Source organism: Cryptomeria japonica, chromosome 6, assembly GCF_030272615.1.
Source record: "Cryptomeria japonica chromosome 6, Sugi_1.0, whole genome shotgun sequence".
Classification (NCBI taxonomy): domain Eukaryota; kingdom Viridiplantae; phylum Streptophyta; class Pinopsida; order Cupressales; family Cupressaceae; genus Cryptomeria; species Cryptomeria japonica.
Window position 1 is genome coordinate 194920197 of NC_081410.1, and position 24145 is coordinate 194944341.

Consider the following 24145-nt stretch of genomic DNA (forward strand, 5'->3'; position numbering starts at 1 on the left):
TGCACACACAGTGCGGCCGCTTCGGCTCCCACTGTGTGGACACACAGTGGACGGCCGCGGCCGCCACTGTGTGGCCACACAGTGGGGGAGCCGCTAGCGGCGCCCACTGTGTGGACACACAGTGGTGCCACGGCGCCCACTATGCGCCCACACAGTGGTGCCTCGGCCGTTCCCAGTCGCCCTCCTTCGAACCTGCAGTAAAATCATGGCCACCGCCTTGGGGGTTTTCGGCCCTGCTAAAAAGAATACTCAGTGTTTAACAAAAAAAAAAAGGATTAAACCCTAGCCCGGGTAGGGCTAGGGTAAAAGAATTAAAAATAATATTAGTTTCATAGTTATTATTAATATATTTATATAAAAAAAATCATATGAATCCTTAATTAGGGTTGGAGAGAAAATTAACTATTATTTTGGGGAGATAATTTTAAAAGGATTAAAATATAATATATATATATATATATATATATATATTATATATTTAAATATATATATATATATATATAAATATATATTCTGGTTATAAATTGGAGTAAGTATATAATAAAGTTTAAAATATTTAAAAGTATTTAATGGAGTTTTTAAATAGTTAAATACCTCCGTATGATTACTCATAAGAAGTAAAAAGAAAAGTGAAATAAATAAATTATCAGAAGTAAGCCTAGCTTTTATAATTTTAAATGTATTTAAGGTAATAAATACTTATTTTTGTCCCGGTTAATTTAATTAGAGTATTTAAATTTTAAATTGGATGTTTACACTATATGTCTTAATGGGGATTGAAATAAATTTCCTCTCCTATTTTCCTTAATGTGATTAATTTAATAAACCTAATGACTAGGTATCTCGTGGAGATAAAATTAAACCAGTTAGTTTTCCGCAAATAATATTTAACAAACTATCGATGCTTGGTTCGTCTCAGAACTAGTTCGAATATAATTATGGAAATTTCTATAACGCTTGTCGTGTGAGTGAACTTGTTAATTAATTAGTATGTTTTTTAAAAAAAAAAATTGTTCCGTTTTTGCCCTAAATTTTGGGCATGACATATAGATACTTAAGAGGGTAGCCAAATCCATCTTATCAAGAAACAGCTACATTAATATTGTCATAACCAACAAACGACCAGAGAACCAAAATCTAATTGATTGTGTACATTAAATTGTAACTTCAGACAATCCAGCCTAAAATTACAGCCAATACGCTGTGGTTCACAAGTATGTTTCAAGGAAATCCATATCCTCCACTGAATTCCCATTCTGGTTTAGGTTTCCCTAAGCTAACAGCATGTGAATATATGGAGTGGGAGCAGGTGCAAGAACAAGTTATATTTATACTGGAAGGGATACCACTCAATCCCAGCATTAAAAAAATAAATCTGTAAAATACAGTTGCCCGTTTTAGAATGCCATGTATATGCACTTACATTTTTGCAAAATTATGCTGGGTTCTGAAAAATTAAGTCTACTGCTATTTCAGCCATGCATTGGAAACCACTTTTTCAGTGAATTTGAAATATTCAGCTAATTATTTTGACAATTGAAGCTTTTATACTGCATACATTTATCTGTCCCAACAATGGATAATGTAATGAGGATTAAATCTTTAAGTTGTAAATTGTAATCAAATGGCTAGTTTAGAGGCCAGCAGTAGTATTTTATTAACATGTTTACCAATTCTTCAGATATTATTTTTAGCTTTATCTAGTTTAGGGTTCTTTGCTCTCTTCCAAATCAAGATGTGAAACTTCTCACAATAGTTTCTTTCGTATCTTTATCTTCACCGTGACTATGATTGAAAGTGAAACTGATCTTATGCCATTGCTATCTTACTCAATTAAGAGGGATAAGGATCTAAGTAAATAAGATTTTACTATGGTTCAAGAAGCTTACGAAGCTTTTGTGTGGAGACTACTTTTCTTGACCAAGTACTGTACTCATACTGCCTTGAAGATTTTGGGCGCAGGCTTGTCCCCATATATACTCAGGAATCATAGTGTTGTTATCTTATGCATGGGCTGAAATACAATGAGGATTTCTAGTTTCCCAGTTTACTGATGTCCAACTAGAGTCTTAAATTTTCAAGTTTCTGTTTTTCATAAAAAAAATCATACAATTTCTGCTTTCAGAATTTCAAATTTTGTCCGGTTTCAGCTTTGGGTTTCAGTTAGAAACATAACAGAAGTATCAGATAATTTTGGAGCATAAATCTTTTGTACTAAGTATTTACATGTAAGAAAACTCTAACTAAAAACTTCGTCAAGAACTAGATTATTTTCCATTGAACCAAAACGTAAATAACAGAACATTTGAAGCAGAAATTTCATTTACTTGCAAATACCATATAGCTGAGAAAAAAACATTTTATTAAAGCCAAATAAACTACATATACAATCTGATACAAAAGAAAGATACCTCTGGCCCTGACTGCATTATCTGTCGTTGTCAAGTACACCTCCATATCTGAAACCTGCATCCAGCAGACATGTCTCCTTTAGTTGCTTAACACAAACATAACACACCTATTCATGAACCATAAATTCTATAGTCACCATCACTTACCACTCCGTGTACGGTTAGCTTCCCTCCAAGTACAAGTGAAGAAATTGCATCAAGACTTGCAGCCTGTCAACAATAAGTTTAAGCATAACCCAGAAGGCTTATGGATAGAATGGATAGAATGCTTCAAGAATTAAAAAACAATTCAATAAATATGTTACAGATGAATGATTTCAGCAAGAAGTTTTGAGCAGGAATTAATTTGTCTGTAGAAATTCAGATAAAATCCAAAGACATACTCACCCCAATTTTTCAAACTATTATGTTTATCTTTTTATTCCAGGGCATGAAGATAGAAAAACAGTCAAGAAAAAAGGCAATGGGTTTAAGACAATTATGGATCTCAACATTCAACATAAAGAAAATACAGATCAATTATCTAGGCCCTTTCCTCAATTTCAAAAGCACATTGCCAAATAACAGATCTGTTTTAGAGTCAATATATTGTGACATAATGCCTTATGCACTTTGATACTTATAAAATGGTTGCCTTGATTGTCTTTTGTTAGCACAACAGGCATCAAAAAATACAATATTGTCCTCTGATGAAGAAAACTGCACGAGGTGACAACACTCAGGCCACACAACAATAACAACAGCCAAAGGAAAATTAGGATAAAAAGGCTTTCAACAAGAAGCAAAAGAATATAGCATAAGATCAAGCGTGAATGCATAATGATCTTTGCCAAATGTTTTCGAACAAACTTGATCTTTTTGCAATTTTAATAAATAGACATTTCATCAAACAGTTGGCATTCATTGCTGCTGCCTAAGGTGGCACTGCTGCCTGTGGTGTACTGCTGCCAGTGGCTGTAGTTCCATCACCAGTTACAGTATCACCACCAGTCCAAGGAACTATGTTGGCTGAACAAGCCAACAAAATTGATGACTAGCTTGGCATATTGTGGGTACCAGCAGATGTCCCTCCACCTGATTCACCAAGGGTCTAGAGCCACTGGAGACAGAGATCCCCGCAGATGACACTCAACCGGGCCCTTCAGAGCCCTCATAGCCAGTTCAGTCGACTATAGAGGTTGTCATGGAGACAACACCAGGGACAGTCCTGTTGGTATACGTTTTATCATTTACCAAACATTAGAATAAAATATCCAAGGATACTCTATCCTCTCCTGAACAAAATCACTACTTGTGTCAAGATTGCAAACAAGACCACAAGGTGACTCCAAGGTCTATATGTGCAAATGGGCGACTTTGTGTTGGATAGCTACCTTGGTTATGTATGCTGAAATACAAGGGGGACTTACGCTTGGCTCGTTCAATTCACAAAGGAGATTTATTGTTTTGTTTTGGATTATGGATTTCAAGAAAACTGAAAAGGAGATAACGGTTTAGAAATTCTAATCTATTCCTAAGAATTCAAGAGACGGTAAAGACTGGGTGAAACTAATAACAACACTTTGTTTCGCCACACTTAGGACAACTACGCAAAGCATGTGCCATCTTCTAAGGTTGTGCTCAAGATTTTCACACTTATGAATAATACCAACAATTGAACAATATTACTCAAAGTAGAAGTTAAGCATCCACATCAAAGCTCAGGGTAACTTTACACATTGAATGAAAATCATCCATCCAAAGAAAGTATGAGCAAAGTTTCACCAATCTAAACTATCAAATCCTTCACTCATCTAACAACTTGAAATAAAATCTAAACTATGATGAGGGTTAAGAACCATGCTGACTCCAAAATAAGGGAAGTAATCACCATCAATTCGATCAATGTATTACTTATTACTTTGGCAATCATAAGCAACAATTACTTATCTCAACATGTTTTGCAACATGCTCCCATGATTTACAAATGAGGGGCGAGCTCAATTTATAGGCTCCCCAATTACAATTCAATGGCTAGGATTGATTTTCAATCAACGGTCAAGATTACAAAATAAACCCTAATTAGGGTTTGTTACAACTAACTACCCTTTGACCAATGAGAAAATTACATTTGAGAACACTTGTCCTTCTTACTAAAGATAAACCAATAATAAAAAAGAAGGTTGTTGCATTGAAAAAGTGTGCCTTCTAGAAGCTTCTGGATAAGTTAGGTTCATTGAACCTGGACATGTTGACTTGGAACAATCTGATTGTTGAATGTCCTCCTTGAATTCTCCAATTTGTGCCAAAAAATTGCCGAAGTATGGAAATTTGTTTGGAATAGTCCTCTTGCCACTATCTGATCTTGATTGGGAGCTTGTCTTTGACTCTTCGAGAGATGAAATCCTTCACGAAGTCTGGAATTTCTTTCTATATTTTTTGGCCAAGTCTGAAGACTTTTCTTGATGCCTGGAAACTCTTTCAAGTGTCTTGAATTTTGGAGAAGAATTCCCCTGTGCCTTCGCCACAATGAAGGAAATTGGAACTTTTTCTGTGAAGTATTTCCCCTGCTTCCGAATTTTGGCTAGTCAATTTTATTTTGTGAAGCCAAATTTTGGCTAGTCAATTTTATTTTGTGACACCTACATGTGGATCCTCCAGCACCTAGCCGAGATTTTGGCCATTTCTATGCTCGAACACACTTTGCCTATGGATTTGCCTTATACTCCACCCTTGGACAAGGATTTTATTCATCTTCTCCTTACTTTTCTTCTTTATTCTTCTTCTTTCTTTCTATTTCCTCTCCAACACTTGGTCAAAATTCCACACAGTCATTTTTTTGAAATTTTTTCTAAGTGTTGAATTTATTTTCCAACCCATTCAATTAATTGACCCTTCAATGGTTGATTTTATGTGCTTTCTTGGTCGAAATTGTTGTTCCTTCATCCATTTTTCTCTCTTCGGTACGGCAAGTTGATCATCTTCATGTCTCATCCTTGAGCCATAGGCGAATTTTTTATGTCTTGCTTTCTTCACATATTCCATTTATGCCTAGGCAAACTTCGAATGTCTGTGTCTATCTATCTTGGCAAACTTTGTGTAGTTCATCTTGGCAAATTTTATTTTCTTTATTGTGCCAAACCCTTTGCTTTTCTTTATTTCCTTGTTTTAATCTTCCCCTTATGTATAGCGGACTTCAAGGATGTTTGGACATCCTTCTCTTAAGCTGGGCAGACTTTGTTGGTCATAAGACATGTTTATGCTTCCATGCCAACTTTGTCATAGGCAGAGTCTAGGCTTGCTTGGGCATTGTTCATGTTGGGCGAATTTAGAAGATCTTTAGAAATCCATCTTATGCCTCTTTCCATGCTTTTGTTTTGCTTTATCTTAGCAAACTTTGTCTTCTTTCATTTTTCACCATACCAAAACAATCTTCTTTTCCTTTGGGCGGAGGTGTATTAGACTTGCTTTCTCATGCTAGTCTTTCCTTGCAACCTTTTCTTTGCCATGTTCTTGGCGGACTTGGAAGAAATCTTGCCAATGTAGGGCGAACTTTGATGTGTCTTAGACATGTTGCTTTATGCTGGGTGGAGTTCACCTCACTTTGGACAAGTTTTGTTTTGAGCTTTATTGTTTTATCCTTGGCCCAACGAACTTCAAATGTTCTTGGATATTGCTTTGTTTCCTCTTTAACTGTGAGTAGGGGTTAGCTTAACCCTTGCCATCCTACTTGACTGCAGATCAGAGTTAAGTGTTTGTTTGCCATCTTTTTCTTGCTTTGGGCGGACTTGTCCAATGCTTTGCCATTCTTGCTTTGGGCGGAGTCTAGCTTGTGCCTACCTTGGGCAGAGTTTGGAGTGTCTTGGACATGGGCGGAGTTTGAGTATGCTTTGACACTCTTCCAACATACTGTTGACTTGATGGTTTCCTTGCCAAGGCGGACTTGGCACATGCTTGGACAAGGCAGAGTTTGGAGTAGCTTGGACATTGTCTTCTTATGTGCCTAGGCAGACTTCATGAGGGTCTTGCCAAGAGTTGGCAGACTTTGCATAGCCTTTGCCATCTTATACTAGGCAAGGCGGAGTTGGAAGTTTGTTTGCCAACTTTGTCTTAGCTTTCACCATGTTACGCCTAGGCGGACTTTGATCATGTCAGGACATGTCCAAGGCAAGACTTAGGCTGCTCTTGCTGTCTTTGCTTGCTGCCATACCTTCCAAGTGTTGGGCAGGGCTTGATGATATTTAGACATCCATCTTCTTCATGCCAACTTTGTTTTATGTCTTCCAATTTGGGCAAACTTTGGCTCTGGACAGCCATGTTCATGCTAGGTCCATGCCATGTTTATCTGGAACAAAACCCTAGATTAGGGTTTTTACCCTGCTTTTTACACTTGGAGACAAAAAAAATTATTTCTGACAACATGGGCACTGATGATATGACCTGAGGAACAAAACTGTAATTCTACTTTCAAAAAGCAAAAAAAAGCAAAAAGCAAAAAAGCAAAAAAAGCAAGCCAAAAGAGTTGCTTCCCGGAATGTGCCAAAGTGCCAAAAACAAAACTTTCTAAATTTAGGAAAAAACAAAAAAGTAAAAAATTTGTAACAATAGAAAGTTGTCAGAAATGACCCAAAGCAATTGCAATCCTCGTCCTTCAGGCCTTCTAAACACTTTGACAACGTCCAGACACTATTCTGAGCATGAATTCTCTACTTTGCTCAGGATGATCTCTCAAAAACTAAGACTGGTGATTGGCAGTTGTGATGCCCAAGCAAAACCCTAAAAAAGCTTAAAAACAAGGGATCCCCATTGGCAATGGGACAATGTGTGAAATAGGTCACAACAAGTCCCATAGCCCCTCCCAGAGTGTAATGTCCCCAATTTTTAAGTGACAATTAATTAAATTGATTTTTATTAAGTTATATTCAAATGATGACTTAATATCATAGTTCCAAGACTTGCCGAGTCCTGGCGAGTCCCGAGCTGAGTGACCCTAGCCAAGTCTCAAGGACTCGGGACTCTCCAGGACTCACTCTAGGCAAGACTCACTAGAAATTGATTTTTCTGCCGAGTCCTGTTGAGTTTTTGCCGAGTCGCGAGTCGGGTCAGCCTTGCCGAGTCCACGCCAAGTTCAAGTCTCGTTTCTATGCTTAATATTAATTAATTTAATTAAATAATAACAAAAATAATAAAATGTTATTAAAGGTCACTATATTAAATAAAGATACAAAATATTATTATTATTTAAGTCAGCCAAGTCAGCCTAATGGTCTAGATGCTTCTTGGAGTTCTTTATAAGGAGGCTGAATGAAGGAAGTAAGGCATGCTTATGGATTTGATATGAATTTGTGTGATGCTAAGGACAGAAACCTTCAATAGATCAAAAGGATTGGATGAAAACCTGACTCTTCTTCGGAGTGGATTCGTGACAGAGTCTACATTTGAGCAAATTTGTAAAGTCTCCATTGGAGACAAATTTGTAAAGTTTAAGATTGATTTCAGGAATAAAAGGAATTTGGAGGTATTTCATATTTTATTTGGTATGAGGTATTTTTATCTGATTTGGGGAAATAATGAATATTTTAATCTGAGTAATTATGGTTATGTGGTAGCCAGTTAATGGGCCTTTTTGGGCTAATCCAGAATTACTTGATCAAAGGGAGCCTGGGTGGTGTAAGCCGGAGGAGAATTAGATCAAAGTGAACTTTGACGGATCATCAAAAGGGAACCTGGGCCCATTGTAATGTCCCCTACTAGGAGATAGCCTATTTTCCAATAATTAAACACATCTCATCATACTTATTATCTTTTATAATGCATTTGTTAGCTCTAGAGAACAATTAGCATACATCATACAAGGGATAATCAACATAGCCAAGTCTAATCCCTAATCAATCCTAATGATCAATCTTAGCGGAGATTGGGAAGTATCTTTCCTAGGGCACTAGAAAACCATCCTCCAAGTAGTGCCTTTGTATGATGTAGCACATGCCCATTCCTCTGCAAGCCTTATCCATTGCCTTTGTATGATGTAGCATGTCCATCCCACTGCAATTCTTATCTACCTTGCAAGGTATTAATACCGTCTTTCCCTAACAACTCCACATCCAATCCTCCATGTGGGGCAATATGTAAGACTAAAGATTAGGCTATGAGTATACTAACTTCTCATGTATTATGAATATATATGAAATTAAGTATGACTGTCATATATATTGCAGTCTATATTAATATTACTACTAAATTCTGCATAAGAACATTATCAGGCTTCATATATTAAGCATACATATTAAGCACATCCCCATGCATACCACCAAGAACAAGAATGTTACTGTGTAACTTAATGACAGTTCTGATCTGATCTGATCTGATTGATGGTGATGTCAATGGATGTTTTTTATTCCTTTCCTTTATATCTCTCAATGCAAGGGAGAGGTCACACCTCTTTATCATGCATGCCCTTTGGTAGGAGACACACCCTTTCACCATTAGCACCCTTTGAAAGAGTCCAACTCTTCATTATTTCTGCCCTTTGAAAGGGGCACAACCTTTCACAATCAGATCTGCACTTCTCATTCCCAAATTATCCCCCCTTCAAATGAGTTCCCTTCTCCCTTTAATACCTCATATTTGGAGGAGTCACAACTTAACATTTCATGCCTTTTGACCATTCATAAACTTTAATCAAATTTAATTATATTTTAATTTTATTTTTTATTTTTATTCTTTTGTATTTTAATTTTATTATTATTATTTATTATTAAATTATATTTCAAAGTGAGAACATTACACCCATCTAGTGCCCGGTATGACACTAGAGACTCATTAGGAAAATTGTGGCTTTAGGAGCCAATAAGTTGCCAGAGGGAACAAATAACGAGGCTAAGGCACAAGCGGCTTTACAAACAATCAAAATGGCTAAAAAACTATCAGTGTCGAAAATTCACCTTGAAGGGGAATCGTTGATTAATATTAATGGCATAAGAAAGGGAGAAACAATTTCTTGGAATATAAATAAATATATAAAATTAATTAATACATATTTTAAATCCTTTAATGATTTCAAGGTAACCCACACATTGAAAAGTGGGAACAAGCCGGCGGACATACTATCCAAGCTGACCACTTCCCTTCCCAAGGACAAGGAGGCTTTTCGCAATCTTGATTTAGAATGTTTTCAGGGGTCAAACGTCACCGTTAGCAAGGGATAATCATGACAGGGGGTGCGTGTTAGGAAGGGCACGCAAGTAGTTTTAAATGAGGGGGGCTGGCAATCTTTGCATGCTAAATGATCTCGAAACCTAGTAGTTGGTGGGTGGTGACTTTGGAGGTGCAGTGAAAAAGGAAAAGTGGCAAAAGGAGAAGATGGAGGCCAGGTTTACCCTCATCACACGCAGGCAACAGCTCTCATTTCTCAGCCAAATTTCAATGAAGAGGCTGTGGGGGATTTTTTAAATTTGATGAACCGGCTTTTTTTCAGATTGTAGACATTATGCTAGGAGAAGAATTTATGAGAACTAAGCATTGTTTTCACTCCAACATTGATATTGTATCAATGTTCATGGTGTGGGGGTTGTATTGATATTAATTAGGGAATGGCGGATTCCAATTGCCTTGGGCAATATTGGAATCCGCCCAAAAGGGGCTGGCCCCTTTTCCCTCAAAACGTGTAGGGCAAAGCCCTATCCCTCACGCTACATTAAACCCTCGCCTCACAACTTAACACTCAGCGTGTTGTCAAATAGGGCCGACCCTATTCACAAGGCACTTAAGGAAAATAATTAAAGTTAATTAAAATGAAAGCCGACCTAGCTAAAGGGGTTTAGCTCCTCATATAAGTAAAGGTAAGAATTCATTGTTAATCATTCAAGTCAATCAACTCCTTCATCTCATGCGAAAATCTTCATGCTTGCCTAAATGCGAACTTCAGTCATCTGCAATTACAGCAACCTTCATCTACCATTAGGAGGTGCGAACTCCATCTTGAGGTGTTAGCAAAATCAATGAATGCACAACGAATTGCTTGGAGGTCTGTCATTTATGTTATGCACAGCAAACTACTTGAAGGGCTGCCATTTATTGCTTGAAATTCTGCCATCTAGGTTATACACAGTGAATTCCTTGACGGCCTACAATCTAGGGTAAGGGAGGAGCAGCATCTATCTCTCATATGACAGCAAGCGATTGTTGAAGGCAGTCACCTCAATCTCCCATACCTCTTGTGATAACAACATCTGAACCTGCAAATACATGAGATAAGTGTTGTAATGATTACATAACTATAATCCATAATCAGATCTAAGGATCTTTTCTGGCTGGGTTTTTCCTCCTAGGAGGTTTTCCCAGGGTAACTGTGTCTTGCTCTCAATTTGTTCATTTCTATGTTTTCATTAATTCCAATTACTTTCAGTTAATCAAACTAATTAGAAACTAAATATAAATTCTAAGTTTATATCAATTTGAAAGTGTTAAAAACAACATGGTATCAGAGCTATAGGCTAGATCAACTTTCAGATTTTAGAATTCAATACTCCTTTATTTCCAGATTGTTGTCTCATTTACAGGTCAGGTCAATGGGGCTAAAAGTTGAAGATAGGCTTGATGGAAATCTCAATTTTACTGCATGGAAGGTTCGAATCAAGTTGGCTCTAGAGGAAGATCTTCTTTAATTCATAGAAGCAAAAGAGCTAACTGAACCTACGGATGCAGCTGAACTAAAACAATTCAAAAGGGATGTTGTCAAGGCAAGGAAGATTATCATTGATTCAGTCAAAGACCACCTTGTCACCTCCATTGCATCATTTACTACTGCAAGTGAAATGTTCAGCCATCTACAAGGTACATATGAAATTAACAATCTCAATAGGGCAATTACTTTAAGACAGCGACTACTTAATATCAAAATGGGAAAAGAAGATTTTGTTATTTCCTACTTTATGAGAATTTTTGAACTAAAGAATCAGCTAGGTTTAATTGGACATAACATGGAAGATAAAGACCTTGTCATGATTGCCCTAAATGGTTTACCACACTCATGAGAGTCATTTATCCAAACCATAAGTGGTAGAACTGAGTTACCTACCCTTGATCGCCTTAAGAATGATTGCATCCAAGAAGAGTCTCACCTCATCACAAGAGGGCAAACCAAAAGTCCTCATGTTGATGATCAACACATGATTGCAACGCAATGCAAGAAAGGTGAAAATTGGAGGAAGCCTCATCTAAAAAGAAATAGGGAATTCAGACCTTCTAGCTCCCAGCTCTCTTGGAAGAAACCAAGAGATACCTCACGTGTTCGATGTTTTAGATGTGACAAGTTTGGTCACCATGTTAAAGAATGTCAGAATAACCCTAATCAAAGAGAAGCCAACCTAAAAGAAGTCTCAGAACAAAATGATGACTTCTTATTCATCTCTGCTCTGTCTAGCAGTATTCCTACAGATGGTAATACATGGCTAATTGATAGTGGTGCTTCCAGACACATCACAGGCTACTGTGATCATCTTTCAGACTTAGTAGAAAAGGATACCAGCCTTCATGTGGTAATTGGTGATGACGCTCGTTATTCGGTAAGAGGTTCTGGCTCTACTTCTTTAAATTTAGACTCTGGTATCTCTCTGCACCTTAGTGACATCTTGTTTGTTCCTGAAATTAAAAAGAAACCTAATTTCCATTTCTGCTCTAGAAGATAAAGGTTATCAAATTGCATTTTCTGAGGGAAAAGTTCTTGCTTGGCCTAAGAAATCTAGTTTTAAATCTGCTCGTATAATCGGTAATAGATATGATAGTCTTTATAAGCTCTCTACTAATCCTATTCAAGCCCTCATTAATGAGGCTCTTGAATCCTGTGAGCTATGGCATAGAAGACTTGGACACTTGCACTATCAAGCTCTTCCCTCTATTGAAAAATTAGTCAAAGGTATGCCTAAACTTAGTCAAATTCATGATAACACTTGCAAAGGTTGTGCTATAGGTAAAAATGTTAAAAGTCCTTTTCATAAAAGTGAAAATAGAGCTAAAGACAAACTAGAACTTGTTCACTCTAATTTATGTGGTCCTATGTCTATAGCATCTCCTAGTGGATTTCTTTATTACGTAATCTTCATAGATGATTTCTCTAGGAAAACTTGGATCTACTTCTTGAAATCCAAAGAATCTGATGAAGTCTTAAGTAAATTTAAAGAGTTTAAGGCATTAACTGAAAACTCCTCTGGTAAAAGAATTAAATGTCTAAGAAATGACAATGGAGGTGAGTACACCTTCGGTAGCTTTTATGATTTTTGTGTTGAGTCAGGAATTAAGAGGGAGTTTTGTATTCCATACAACCCTCAACAAAATGGAGTTGCTGAAAGAAAGAATAGGACTATTATTGAGGCTGCAAGGGCTATGATTCACGATCAAGACTTGCAGAACTTTCTATGGGCCGAGGCTTCCAGAACAACAGTATATATCCAAAATAGATGCCCTCACCATGTTCTAAAGAACATGACCCCTGAAGAAGCCTTCACAGGATCCAAACCAGACATTAGTCACCTCAGAATTTTTGGAAGTCCTATTTATGTTCATGTTCCCAAGGAAAAGCGAACCAAGTTGGAACCCTTCGGAAAGAAAGGCATGCTAGTCGGTTACAATGAATCCTCCGAGGCATTCAGGATATGCATCCCAGGTCAAAGGTATGTTGAGGTAAGTAGGGATGTTACATTTGAAGAAGATATTGGTTTTAAGAAATCAAAAGGTTCTTGTGTTATCGATGAAGCTAATGACAATCAAGATATGAATGTTGATACTAACCCTGAGATTCAGAGGGAGCCTGTTGATCCTCCTCCTCAAGATGATCATCATGATCCACTAGAGCCCATGAATCCCACTGATATTCCTAGTGACATTGTCATTACCAAAAAGAGGCCTCTTTGGGTAAGAAACACCATTTAAGAAGCCGAAAGATTTGCAGCTCCCAGTGGCACCTTCCGTGAAACTAAGAGACCTCAAGTATTCTCCAACTACGTTGCATTAATGTGCAATCTCATTGAAACTGAACCTTGCAATGTTGGAGAAGCCTTGAATCATCATGCCTGGAAGCTTGCCATGGATGAAGAGTACCAATCAATCATCAAGAATGATGTTTCGGATATTGTGCCCAGACCCAAAGGTAAATCTGTTGTTTCCTCTAAATGGTTATTTAAAATTAAACATAATGCTGATGATAGTATTGAAAAATATAAGGCTAGATTTGTAGCTCGTGGTTTTTCTCAAAAAGAAGGCATAGACTATGAAGAAACATTTGCTCCTGTTGCTAGATATACTTCTATTAGAACAATAATAGCTATTGCAGCAACTAGAGGTTGGAAGCTACATCAAATGGATGTTAAGACCGCCTTCCTTAATGGTATCATTGAGGAAGAGGTCTTTATTGAACAACCTGAGGGTTATGAGATTCAAGATAGATTAACTCATGTGTGCAGGTTGAAGAAAGCTTTGTATGGCCTTAAACAGGCTCCTCGTGCTTGGTATGAAAGAATTGATAAATACTTGTTAAATCTAGGTTTATGTAAGAATGATATTGACTCTAACATCTACTTTAAGTTATCTAATGATGAAATGCTAATTCTAGTTCTGTATGTGGATGATTTATTTCTTACTGGTAAAGATGAACTTATCATTAGATACAAAAAAGAACTAGCTTCAGAATTTCAAATGAAAGACTTAGGTCTAATGCATTATTTTCTAGGTCTAGAAGTATGGCAAAGATCTAACGAAATTTTTCTAAGTCAAGGAAAGTATACTATTGACATTTTGAAAAGATTTAGAATGATGGATTGTAAATCTATGTCTACTCCTATGGAATCTAACTTAAAGAAGTTAAGTGTTTCTGCAGCTAACTTTGATTTTGCAGATCCATCAAAGTACCGGCAGTTGATTGGATCACTGATATATCTAGTTAACACTAGACCAGACATATGTTTTGCTGTGAATGCTCTTAGCCAGTTTATGAGCATGCCTAAACATGTTCATCTTGTTGCAGCCAAGCACATCCTAAGATATTTGCGAGGCACAGTTGGTTTTGGGCTAAAGTATCCACTTAACACTTCAATAACCTTAGGAAGTTATTCAGATGCAGACTGGGCTGGAAGTATCTGTTGACGTGTCTGAAATCGCATTGCTGCAAACTCCATACGGCCAACGCAGAATAGAATGTACTCGCTGAGTATCCTATCCTCTCTTGAGATAAGGAAATCCCCAATGCTATTTCTTACGTTTGATCAAAGGGGATGACCTCAAGGTTTTGACTGTCAGGTCTTGACTACGGGATTACTCAGTGGTCGATGTGATTTGCTGGGAGCACAAGGGGACTTACAATTTGCAACAAGCTAGTTTGCTGTAATTCTCGAATTACGTAATAAAGAGCAAAAGGAAAGGGTTAGGAGATCTAAAACCAACAACACGGGTATGCGAGTAGACGGATTCAACATAACCAATTCCTGCTTGGCCAGAATAGCTCACAACCTTGCAGGAATGGTGCAATCTTCAAAGTGACTTGGAAGATTTTCAGACTGGAGACGCACGGCTAAGCACCCAATTCTGGCGCAGCTCAGACGGACACCTGCAATTGAACTAAGCACAATTAAAGGCTCAGGTTAACCATATAAAAGGATACACAATCAGTATATCCTCAATGGTATGAGCCTGAATCTATCAAATACCTGCACACCCAAAATAGAAAGATCTATTTAAAATACTGAGAGAAACCATGCAAACAGGATGAAAACAAGACAATAAACACCAAATCAATGTCTATATATTGATTTCAGCTGCCTATTACAACAATTTCTGCAGCATCTCTATGCTACTGCTTAAAATCTAACCTATTCTAACTCTAAAATCTAACTCTCTCACCAGAGTCTAACTATCTAACTCTCTCACCAGAGTCTAACTATTTAACAATCTCTAACTATCTAACCATCTAACCTTTTACAAAAGAAAGGCCTCTGCCTTTTATAGATATTACAATTTTGAATAGAAGGCTAGGATGGACTGCATCCAAGGGCTGCAACTTGCCATCCAAAAGCTAGCAGCCTTAACCCATGCCCATTAAATTCTCACCCATCCATTCAACCACAATTTCAACTACCTGCCACTATTTGGCTTCAATTTGAGTCTATCCAGTAGTTGGACATAACTATCCGCAACTGACTTGTTTCCCCTTTCTTTCAAAATATCTGAGTGGGACCTACAAGCAGTTTTACAATAAAACAATTTCAGCTTTTTAGAAATTGAATTCCTGGAATTAAATCCAGCTATGTGCTTTTTCTCGAGAAGGCATAAACTTGCAGCATTCAGAGTGTTCTTTGGTCTTTGGTCCCGATGGTGGACTTCATCTTTGTTCAGCGGCACGGTTCTCAATGCTTGGTTGTTCTCGCGCTCCTCCAACACGTTCCCACATCTTTTTCCTTTCCAGTCTTTAGCGCCTAGCCTTGATTGCGATCCTTCTCCGATTTGCGTTTCAGGCCTTTCTCCTGGTTCTCTAATGACGTCCTGCAACCTGCGAACGATCAATTTCATTTCAATAAATTAATTAATTTAATTTAACAAATATTAAAATTTAACGCCTGGAGGGTTATTTGAAAATTTCCCAAGTTTTAACGCTTTACTCCTTCCGTGAATTTAGTTGTTCCTGGCAATTTCGGGCAAGAGGGGCGTTCAAAAAGTTTTAAAAACTTTGACATTTCACCCCTTAATGGTGAATTTCGGGATTTTGGGCACTTTTGCAAACTTTGGGATTTTGGAGTGTTTTGCCAACTTTCACTTTTTAACATTTTGGCTAAAAGGCCCAAATTCGGCCCTTTGGGCACTTTTTGCAAACTTTTCACTTTTCAAATTTTCACTTAAAGGCCCAAATTCGGCCCTTTGGGCACTTTTTGCAAACTTTTGGCATTTTCGAACCTTAAGCCAGTTTTGTCAACGTTTGTGAATTTCGGACCTTAAGCCAATTTTGTCAACTTTTAGCATTTTCGGACCTTTGGGCATGTTTTGCAAACTTATACAAAATTTCTAATTTCGGCCCCAGGGTCCGAAATTAGATGTCTTAAGTGAAATTCGGACCTCTGGGGGTTTTTTGGAACTTTTAAAGGCATTTTCGGACCTTAAGGCATATTTGCTAACTTTTGAATTTTTGAGAATTTAACCCCAAGGTTCGAAATTTGGCCCCTTGGACAGTTTTGGCAATCTTTTAACCTTTTGAATTTTTAACATATTAGACTGAAAGTCCGAAATTCGCCCTTCTTGGGTATTTTGGTGATTTTAAACTTTCTCCTCGAGAAGCGCGAGCTTGGGCACTTGGGCGAGTTTGTCAACGTTGGCACTTTGCATTCTTTATCTCCGTTGTATCCCTTGGCGAAAATCGGCATAAACTGGGGGGTCCCTATCTAAGACGGGGATGGGTGTGCAATTCACACCACAGTATCAAAGACAAGAAAAGCACCTCCGGTATTTCTTTCAACTTGGGATCCGTAGTGATCTCTTGGGCTTGCAGAAAACAATCCTCAGTGGCATTGAGTACTGATGAGGCTGAGTATATTGCAGCAAGTGTAGCTTCTAGAGAAGCAGTGTCGCTTCGTAAGCTTCTTGCTGGGTTGTTCGGTCAACCTTGGGATCCCACAGTTATTCATTGTGATAATCAAAGTTACATCAAAATGTCTATCAATCCAGTGTTTCATAACAGGTCAAAACATGTGGAAACTCATTATCACTTCATTCGAGATATGGTGCAAAGAAGCGCTATTCAGCTGAACTATGTCAACACTGATGAGCAAGCTGCAAATATCGTTACCAAGCCTCTGTCCAAAGTGAAGTTTGTGTACTTCAGGGACAAACTCGGTGTGGTAGAAAATGAAACCCTAATTGAGAGGGAGTCTCAATCTCAGTAATACATTGCGTTATATTTAACCACCCTCTGCGGGCAATGTAAGGTGGTATTGTAAACTTCTCAGGGAGAAGAGTAATTATTAACCATCCTCTGCGAGCAATGTAAGATGGTATTGTAATCTCTGTTCAGAAACATGTGTCTCAACCTTGCAGTCTTTTTCTGGAAAATTCCAGAATTTGTTTGAGGTAGTTTTCCACATGTTTATGCATTGGAAAATGGTTAGTGAGTTGTTAAAAATGAGTCTTGTCCATAGTAGAATATAGGTGGGCCATTTTTTGAGCCTTAATGACTCATTTTGTGACTTTTAAGAGGGTCTAAGCTAGGGGACAAAATTATTGACAGGATTACTATTTTAACCTGGTTGTTTTTCCATTTTGGAAATGTAAATGTCAAAAATGGGCACCATGTGGCATGGTGGTTAAGCCCATGGTTTTGTAAAACCACAAGTGGTTTCCAGGTTGTAAAATCACTATAAAAGGAGGGCTTGGGGAGGAGTTTGATAATTGAGTTTTTTGCAAAACTGGATGCTAGAAGGAGTCTCTCTGAGTTCAAGTTGTGGTTATGCGCTCCTGTAAGAACTTGCATTGCAAGTGTATTGTAATCAGCTTGATTTGATAATACATTGTGCGAGTTTTGGAGGGTGAGGTTTTTCTCCCAAAAGGGTTTCCCCACGGTAATCACTGTGTTATGTGTTCATTGCTATTTTGTTTATGCTTTATTGTGCATTTCTTGATATCTTAGTAATATTTAAGTTGAAAGTTGCATAACCGTCCTCTCAAGATTAGCGTAGGAAGCGTTTCCGCACACCTTTGCTTCCTTACAAGTGGTATCAGAGCCTGGCCAGTTTTGGTTCTATTTGTTGGGTACAAGGTTTTTTGAGCTAATCAAGGTTTGAGTGGAAGCTTGTGCAGAGTTTTTCTTTTTTGTATTGCAGGATCGTAAAGATGGCAAGTATATCAGGGAGGATTGATGTAGAGAAGTTTTCTGGCACAAACTTTGAGATGTGGAAGCTGAAGATGGAAGATCTGTTGATTGATCGAGATCTATGAGATGCGATTGATGAGAATAAGCATAGGCCCGCAGATCCGACTTTAGCCGCACAATATGATGTGATTGATAAAAAAGCTAAAGGTCTCATTAGATTGTGTCTTGCAGACTCTATTTTGATAAATGTCCATGAAGAATCTACTACAAAAAAGCTTTGGAAGAAGCTAAGTGAGATCTACCAAGCGAAATCACTTGTGAACAAGATCTTCTTAAGGAAGAAATTGTATTCTTTGAGAATGGAAGAAGGTGGACGAATTTCTGAGCATCTGGAAAGTTTTAATATGTTGGTGACTCAGTTGACCTTAGTTGGGGTACCAATGGATGAAGAAGAAAGGTGACAAATCTTGCTATGTTCGTTGCCAGACTCATGGGACAGCCTTGTGATGGCCATAGGGAGCACTGCAGTCGTCTTCAAGATGGAGGATGTTGTTCGTTCTCTACTTTCTGAGGAGATGAGAAGGAAGGTCTCTCTGAATGCCAAAGAGGCTTTGAGTGTTCGAGGAAGACCAAAAGAAAGAGGCAAGAACGAAAAGCAGCATGGCCGTTCTAAGTCCAAGAATAAGGGGAAATCAAAATCTCCTGCGAAGTCCAAGGCAATCTGCTGGAACTGTGGCAAACCCGGACACTTCAAAAATGACTGCAAAGAGGAGAAGAAAAGGAAGAAGAAGAAGCAAGATTCTGATTCTGAGTCCGAGAAGGAAGATGGAGATGCTTTCATCGCAACCTTGGCCACTCGTGCAGGTGACAATGCATGGTTAATAGACTCAGGTGCATCTTTCCACATGACTCCTAATAGAAACTGGTTTAGTAAGTATGAAAATTTTGATGGTGGTAAGGTGTATTTGGGTGATAACTGTAAGGAAGCTTGTAAGGAAGCAAAGGTGTGCGGAAACGCTTCCTACGCTAATCTTGAGGGGACGGTTATACAACTTTCAACTTAAATATTACTAAGATATCAAGAAGTGCACAATAAAGCATAAACAAAATAGCAATGAACACATAACACAGTGATTACCGTGGGGAAACCCTTCTGGGAGAAAAACCCCACCCTCCAAAACTCGCACAATGTATTATCAAATCAAGCTGATTACAATACACTTGCAATGCAAGTTCTTACAGGAGCGCATCACCACAACTCGAACTCAGAGAGACTCCTTCTAGCATCCAGTCTTGCAAAAACTCAATTATCAAACTCCTCCCCAAGCCCTCCTTTTATAGTGATTTTACAACCTGGAAACCACTTGTGGTTTTACAAAACCATGGGCTTAACCACCATGCCACATGGTGCCCATTTTTGACATTTACATTTCCAAAATGGAAAAACAACCAGGTTAAAATAGTAATCCCGTCCATAATTTTGACCCCTAGCTTAGACCCTCTTAAAAGTCACAAAATGAGTCATTAAGGCTCTAAAAATGGCCCACCTATATTCTACTATGGCCAAGACTCATTTTTAACAACTCACTAACCATTTTCCAATGCATAAACATGTGGAAAACTACCTCAAACAAATTCTGGAATTTTCCAGAAAAAGACTGCAAGGTTGAGACACATGTTTCTCAACATTCTCCCACTTGTCGAACACCTTGCAAGAGACAGGGGATCCAAAATATCATGGACTTAATTGCTAGGGGCCGAGAGGCCCATAGACTCTGAACACCATCTGAATTTCTCCGTGCTCACGAGCTTAGTTAATGCATCAGCAACATTCACCAAAGTTTCTACCTTTTCCAGCTTCACCTTGCCATTCTCAATCATATCTCTCACAAAATGATATTGTACATCAATGTGCTTGGTCCTAGCATGAAAAGTAGGGTTCTTCGCTAGGCAGATTGCACTCTAACTGTCACTGTAAATTGTCACTGCACCCTGTTTAAACTCTATAATTGAACACAATCTCTTTAGCCAGATGGCTTCCTTACAGGCATGAGTAGCTGCCATATATTCTGCCTCAGTAGTGGACAAAGCGACCATAGCCTGTCACTTGCTCATGCAACTGATTGCACCACCAAATAATGTAAACACATATGCACTGGTGGATCTTCTTCTATCAACATCACCGGCCCAGTCTGAATCCACATAGCCTCGAATATCTAAGGAATGCTCATTTCCTGTTCCATGAAAACATATCGAGTACTCTGAAGTACCCCTCAAGTATCTGAAAACTCTTTTTACTGCATCCCAATGTACTCTTCCTGGATTAGACATATAACGAGAAAAAACTCCCACTGCTTGGGCAATGTCTGGTCTTGTACAGACCATAGCATACATCAAACTTCCAACAGCACTCTGATATGGTACTCAACTCATCTCTTCCATCTCCAATGGGGATGTAGGACACTGTGAACTAGAAAGCTTTGTTCCCATTGTAATAGGAACACTCAATGGTCTTGAATCCTGCATATCAAATCTTTTCAAAATAGTACCAACATACTTGCTCTAGCCTAACCAAAGCTTTCTATTTTGTCTATCTCTTACAATCTCCATTCCCAAAATGTGCCTAGCTGCACCAAGATTTTTCATTTCAAACTTTATCGAGAGTTGAGATTTTAACTCTGCAATCAAACCTTTTCCTTTGCCAATAAACAACATGTCATCGACATACAGGGCAATGACCAAGAAACGATCACCATCAGATTTAAAATATATACAGTGATCAGATTTAGATCGCACAAATCCCAAACTCAACACACATGTATCAAACTTCTGGTACCACATCCTAGCACTCTGTTTTAAACCATACAAGGATTTCTTCAACTTACAGACCAAATAACTTTTACCTTTCATCACATAATGCTCTGGCTGTGTCATGTAAATTTCTTCCTCCAAATCTCCATGAAGGAAAGTTGTTTTCACATCCATTTGCTCGATCTCTAGATCATAGGCTGCTGCAATAGAAAGTAAAAATCTAATGTCTCTCCATAATCTACTCCCTCAACCTGAGAGTAACCTTTTGCAACCAAATGTGCTTTGTACTTTTCAATTCTTCCATCTGAACACCCATTTACAACCAACAGGCTTTCGTCCTTTAGGCAATGGTACAAGGTCCCATGTTTCATTCCTCTTAAGAGCTGCCATTTCTTCATCCATGGCTATTTTCCAGGACTCTGAATCATTCATACCAAGAGCCTCTTCTACAGATCTCGGTTCATCAATGTTAGCATTCAATGCAAATATGCATCTCCAATCATTAGGAGAATACCCATACCTTTCAGGTGGTTTTCTTTGTCTAGTAGAACTTCGAGCAAGATCTAGTTCAGGTTCAGCTTCAAGTTCAGCTTCAGGTACCTCTTCTTCCTCTGATGATTCAGAACTCATAGAGCTCTCCTCTACTTCTTGTCTTTCTAAGGGCCTCGATTCAACTTTCTCCGGTGTAGCAGGTAGTTGAATCACATCTTTCTTTTGTTCTGTTTGTTCTGGCTGCACTGTAATAGAAGAAGGCTTAGTTTCTCTAAAAATAACACTTCTTGAATAAAATACCTTTTGTTCAACAAGATTCCAAAGCTTATATCCTTTTACACCATAACTGTATCTGATGAAAATACATTTAACAGCTTTGTTGTCCAATTTTGTCCGCTTCTCCTTTGGCACATGAGCATATGCTTCGCAACCAAACACTCTCAGATGTCTAAGTGAAGGCTTGTGGCCCGACCACACTTCCATTGGCGTCTTATCAACAAGAGCTGATGTAGGAGACCTGTTTATCAGGTAGTAGGCAGTGGCTACAGCTTCAGCCCAGAACTTTTGTTCTAGTCCAGCTCCACTTAGCATACTCCTAGCCTTCTCCATCAAGGTCCTGTTCATTCTTTCTGCAACTCCATTCTGTTGTGGAGAATACGGAGTTGTCTTCTCTCTTTTAATACCACAATCTTTACAAAATGTGTCAAAATCATTGGAGCAAAATTCACCACCATTATCAGTTCTCAAACATTTTATTTTCTTTCCAGTCTGCAACTCAACCATTGCTTTAAATTCTTTGAAACGACTGAAAACTTCAGTTTTACTCCTAAGAAAATAAACCAATGTTCTTCTACTGAAATCATCAATGAAACAAACATAATAAACTGATCTACCAATAAAAGAAACATCAACTGGACCAAATACATCCGAATGGATTAGATCCAAAATACACGAAGACTTATGAGAACTCGAGTAAAACTGAATGCGGTTTTGTTTACCATAGATACAATGCTCACAAAAATCAAATTCCAGATTGCAATCATTCAACCCATCAACAAGGTTCTTCTTTTTCAAGGTCCGTAGACCTTTCTCACCTATGTGGCCAAGTCTCTGGTGCCATAACATGGTCTTCTCTGCAGGCAACTTTGATTCGGTAGACAGAACACCCTTGGGTACCCAAAAACCACGACCATCTGTTGAAAGAGAAACCCTCTCCTTTTCCAACTGAGTAGTCTTTTTCACAATCTTATCAGAAGTACTATTGCACTCAACTGTGCATGCATCAAGATGGTACAGTGTACCCAATCTGCTTCCTCTTGCTATCACCATACCACCTCTTACCATTTTCACACCTGCTTCAGAAAACTGTACATGCACACCCGCATCTATTAGCTTGCTAACAAATAACAAATTCCTTGCTAGTCCTGAGATATGCAAGACACCATCAAATCTTCTAATTCTACCATCAGAAAATTTCACATGAATACTTCCACAACCAACAATATCAAGAAAGGAGTTATCACCCAAATACACCTTACCACCATCAAAATTTTCATACTTACTAAACCAGTTTCTATTAGGAGTCATGTGGAAAGATGCGCCTGAGTCTATTAACCATGCATTGTCACCTGCACGAGTAGCCAAGGCTGCGATGAAAGCATCTCCATCTTCCTTCTCGGACTCAGAATCAGAATCTTGCTTCTTCTTCTTCTTTTTCTTCTTTACAATCCTTTCGGAAATGTCCGGGCTTTCCACAATTCCAGCAAATTACCTTGGACTTACCAGGAGATTTTGATCTCCCCTTATTCTTGGACTTAGAACGACCATTCTGCTTTTCATTCTTGCCTCTTTCTTTTGGTCTTCCTCGAACACTCAGAGCCTCTTTGGCATTTAGAGAAACCTTCCTTCTCATCTCCTCAGAAAGTAGAGAACCAACAACATCCTCCATCTTCAAGACGATTGCAGTGCTCCCTATGCCCATAACAAGGCTGTCCCATGAGTCTGGCAACGAACATAGCAAGATTTCGCATCTTTCTTCTTCATCCATTGGCACCCTAACAGAGGTCAACTGAGTTACCAACATATTAAAGCTTTCCAGATGCTCAGAAATTCGTCCACCTTCTTCCATTCTCAAAAAATACAATTTCTTTCTTAAGAAGATCTTGTTCACAAGTGATTTCGCTTGGTAGATCTCACTTAGCTTCTTCCAAAGCTTCTTTGTAGTAGATTCTTCATGAACATTAATCAAAATTGAGTCTGCAAGGCACAATCTTATGAGACCTTTAGCTTTTCTATCCATTACATCATATTGTGCAGCTAAAGTCGGATCTGCGAGCCTATGCTTATTCTCATCAATCGCATCCCATAGATCTCGATCAATCAACACATTTTCCATCTTCAGCTTCCACATCTCAAAGTTTGTGCCAGAAAACTTCTCTACATCAATCCTCCCTGATATACTTGCCATCTTTATGATCCTACTATACAGAAATGAAAAACTCTGCACAAGCTCCCATTCAAACCTTGATTAGCTCAAAAAACCCTGTACCCAACAAATAGAACCAAAACTGGCCAAGCTCTGATACCACTTGTAAGGAAGCAAAGCTGT

At 38.3% G+C, this 24145-nt stretch overlaps 1 protein-coding gene across 3 annotated transcripts in view; it reads right to left on the reverse strand.

The window, feature by feature from the left end:
• LOC131076986 (MMS19 nucleotide excision repair protein homolog) overlaps window positions 1–24145 on the reverse strand; it is a 338109-nt gene that overhangs the window by 291644 nt on the left and 22320 nt on the right. For all 3 annotated transcript variants that reach the window (XM_058014340.2, XM_058014342.2, XM_058014341.2), the window contains 2 exons: window positions 2559–2621; window positions 2412–2466 (listed from right to left, as the gene is read on the reverse strand). In XM_058014340.2, coding sequence (XP_057870323.2) covers window positions 2412–2466; window positions 2559–2621 — 118 coding nt within the window. The remainder of the gene's footprint in view (window positions 1–2411; window positions 2467–2558; window positions 2622–24145) is intronic.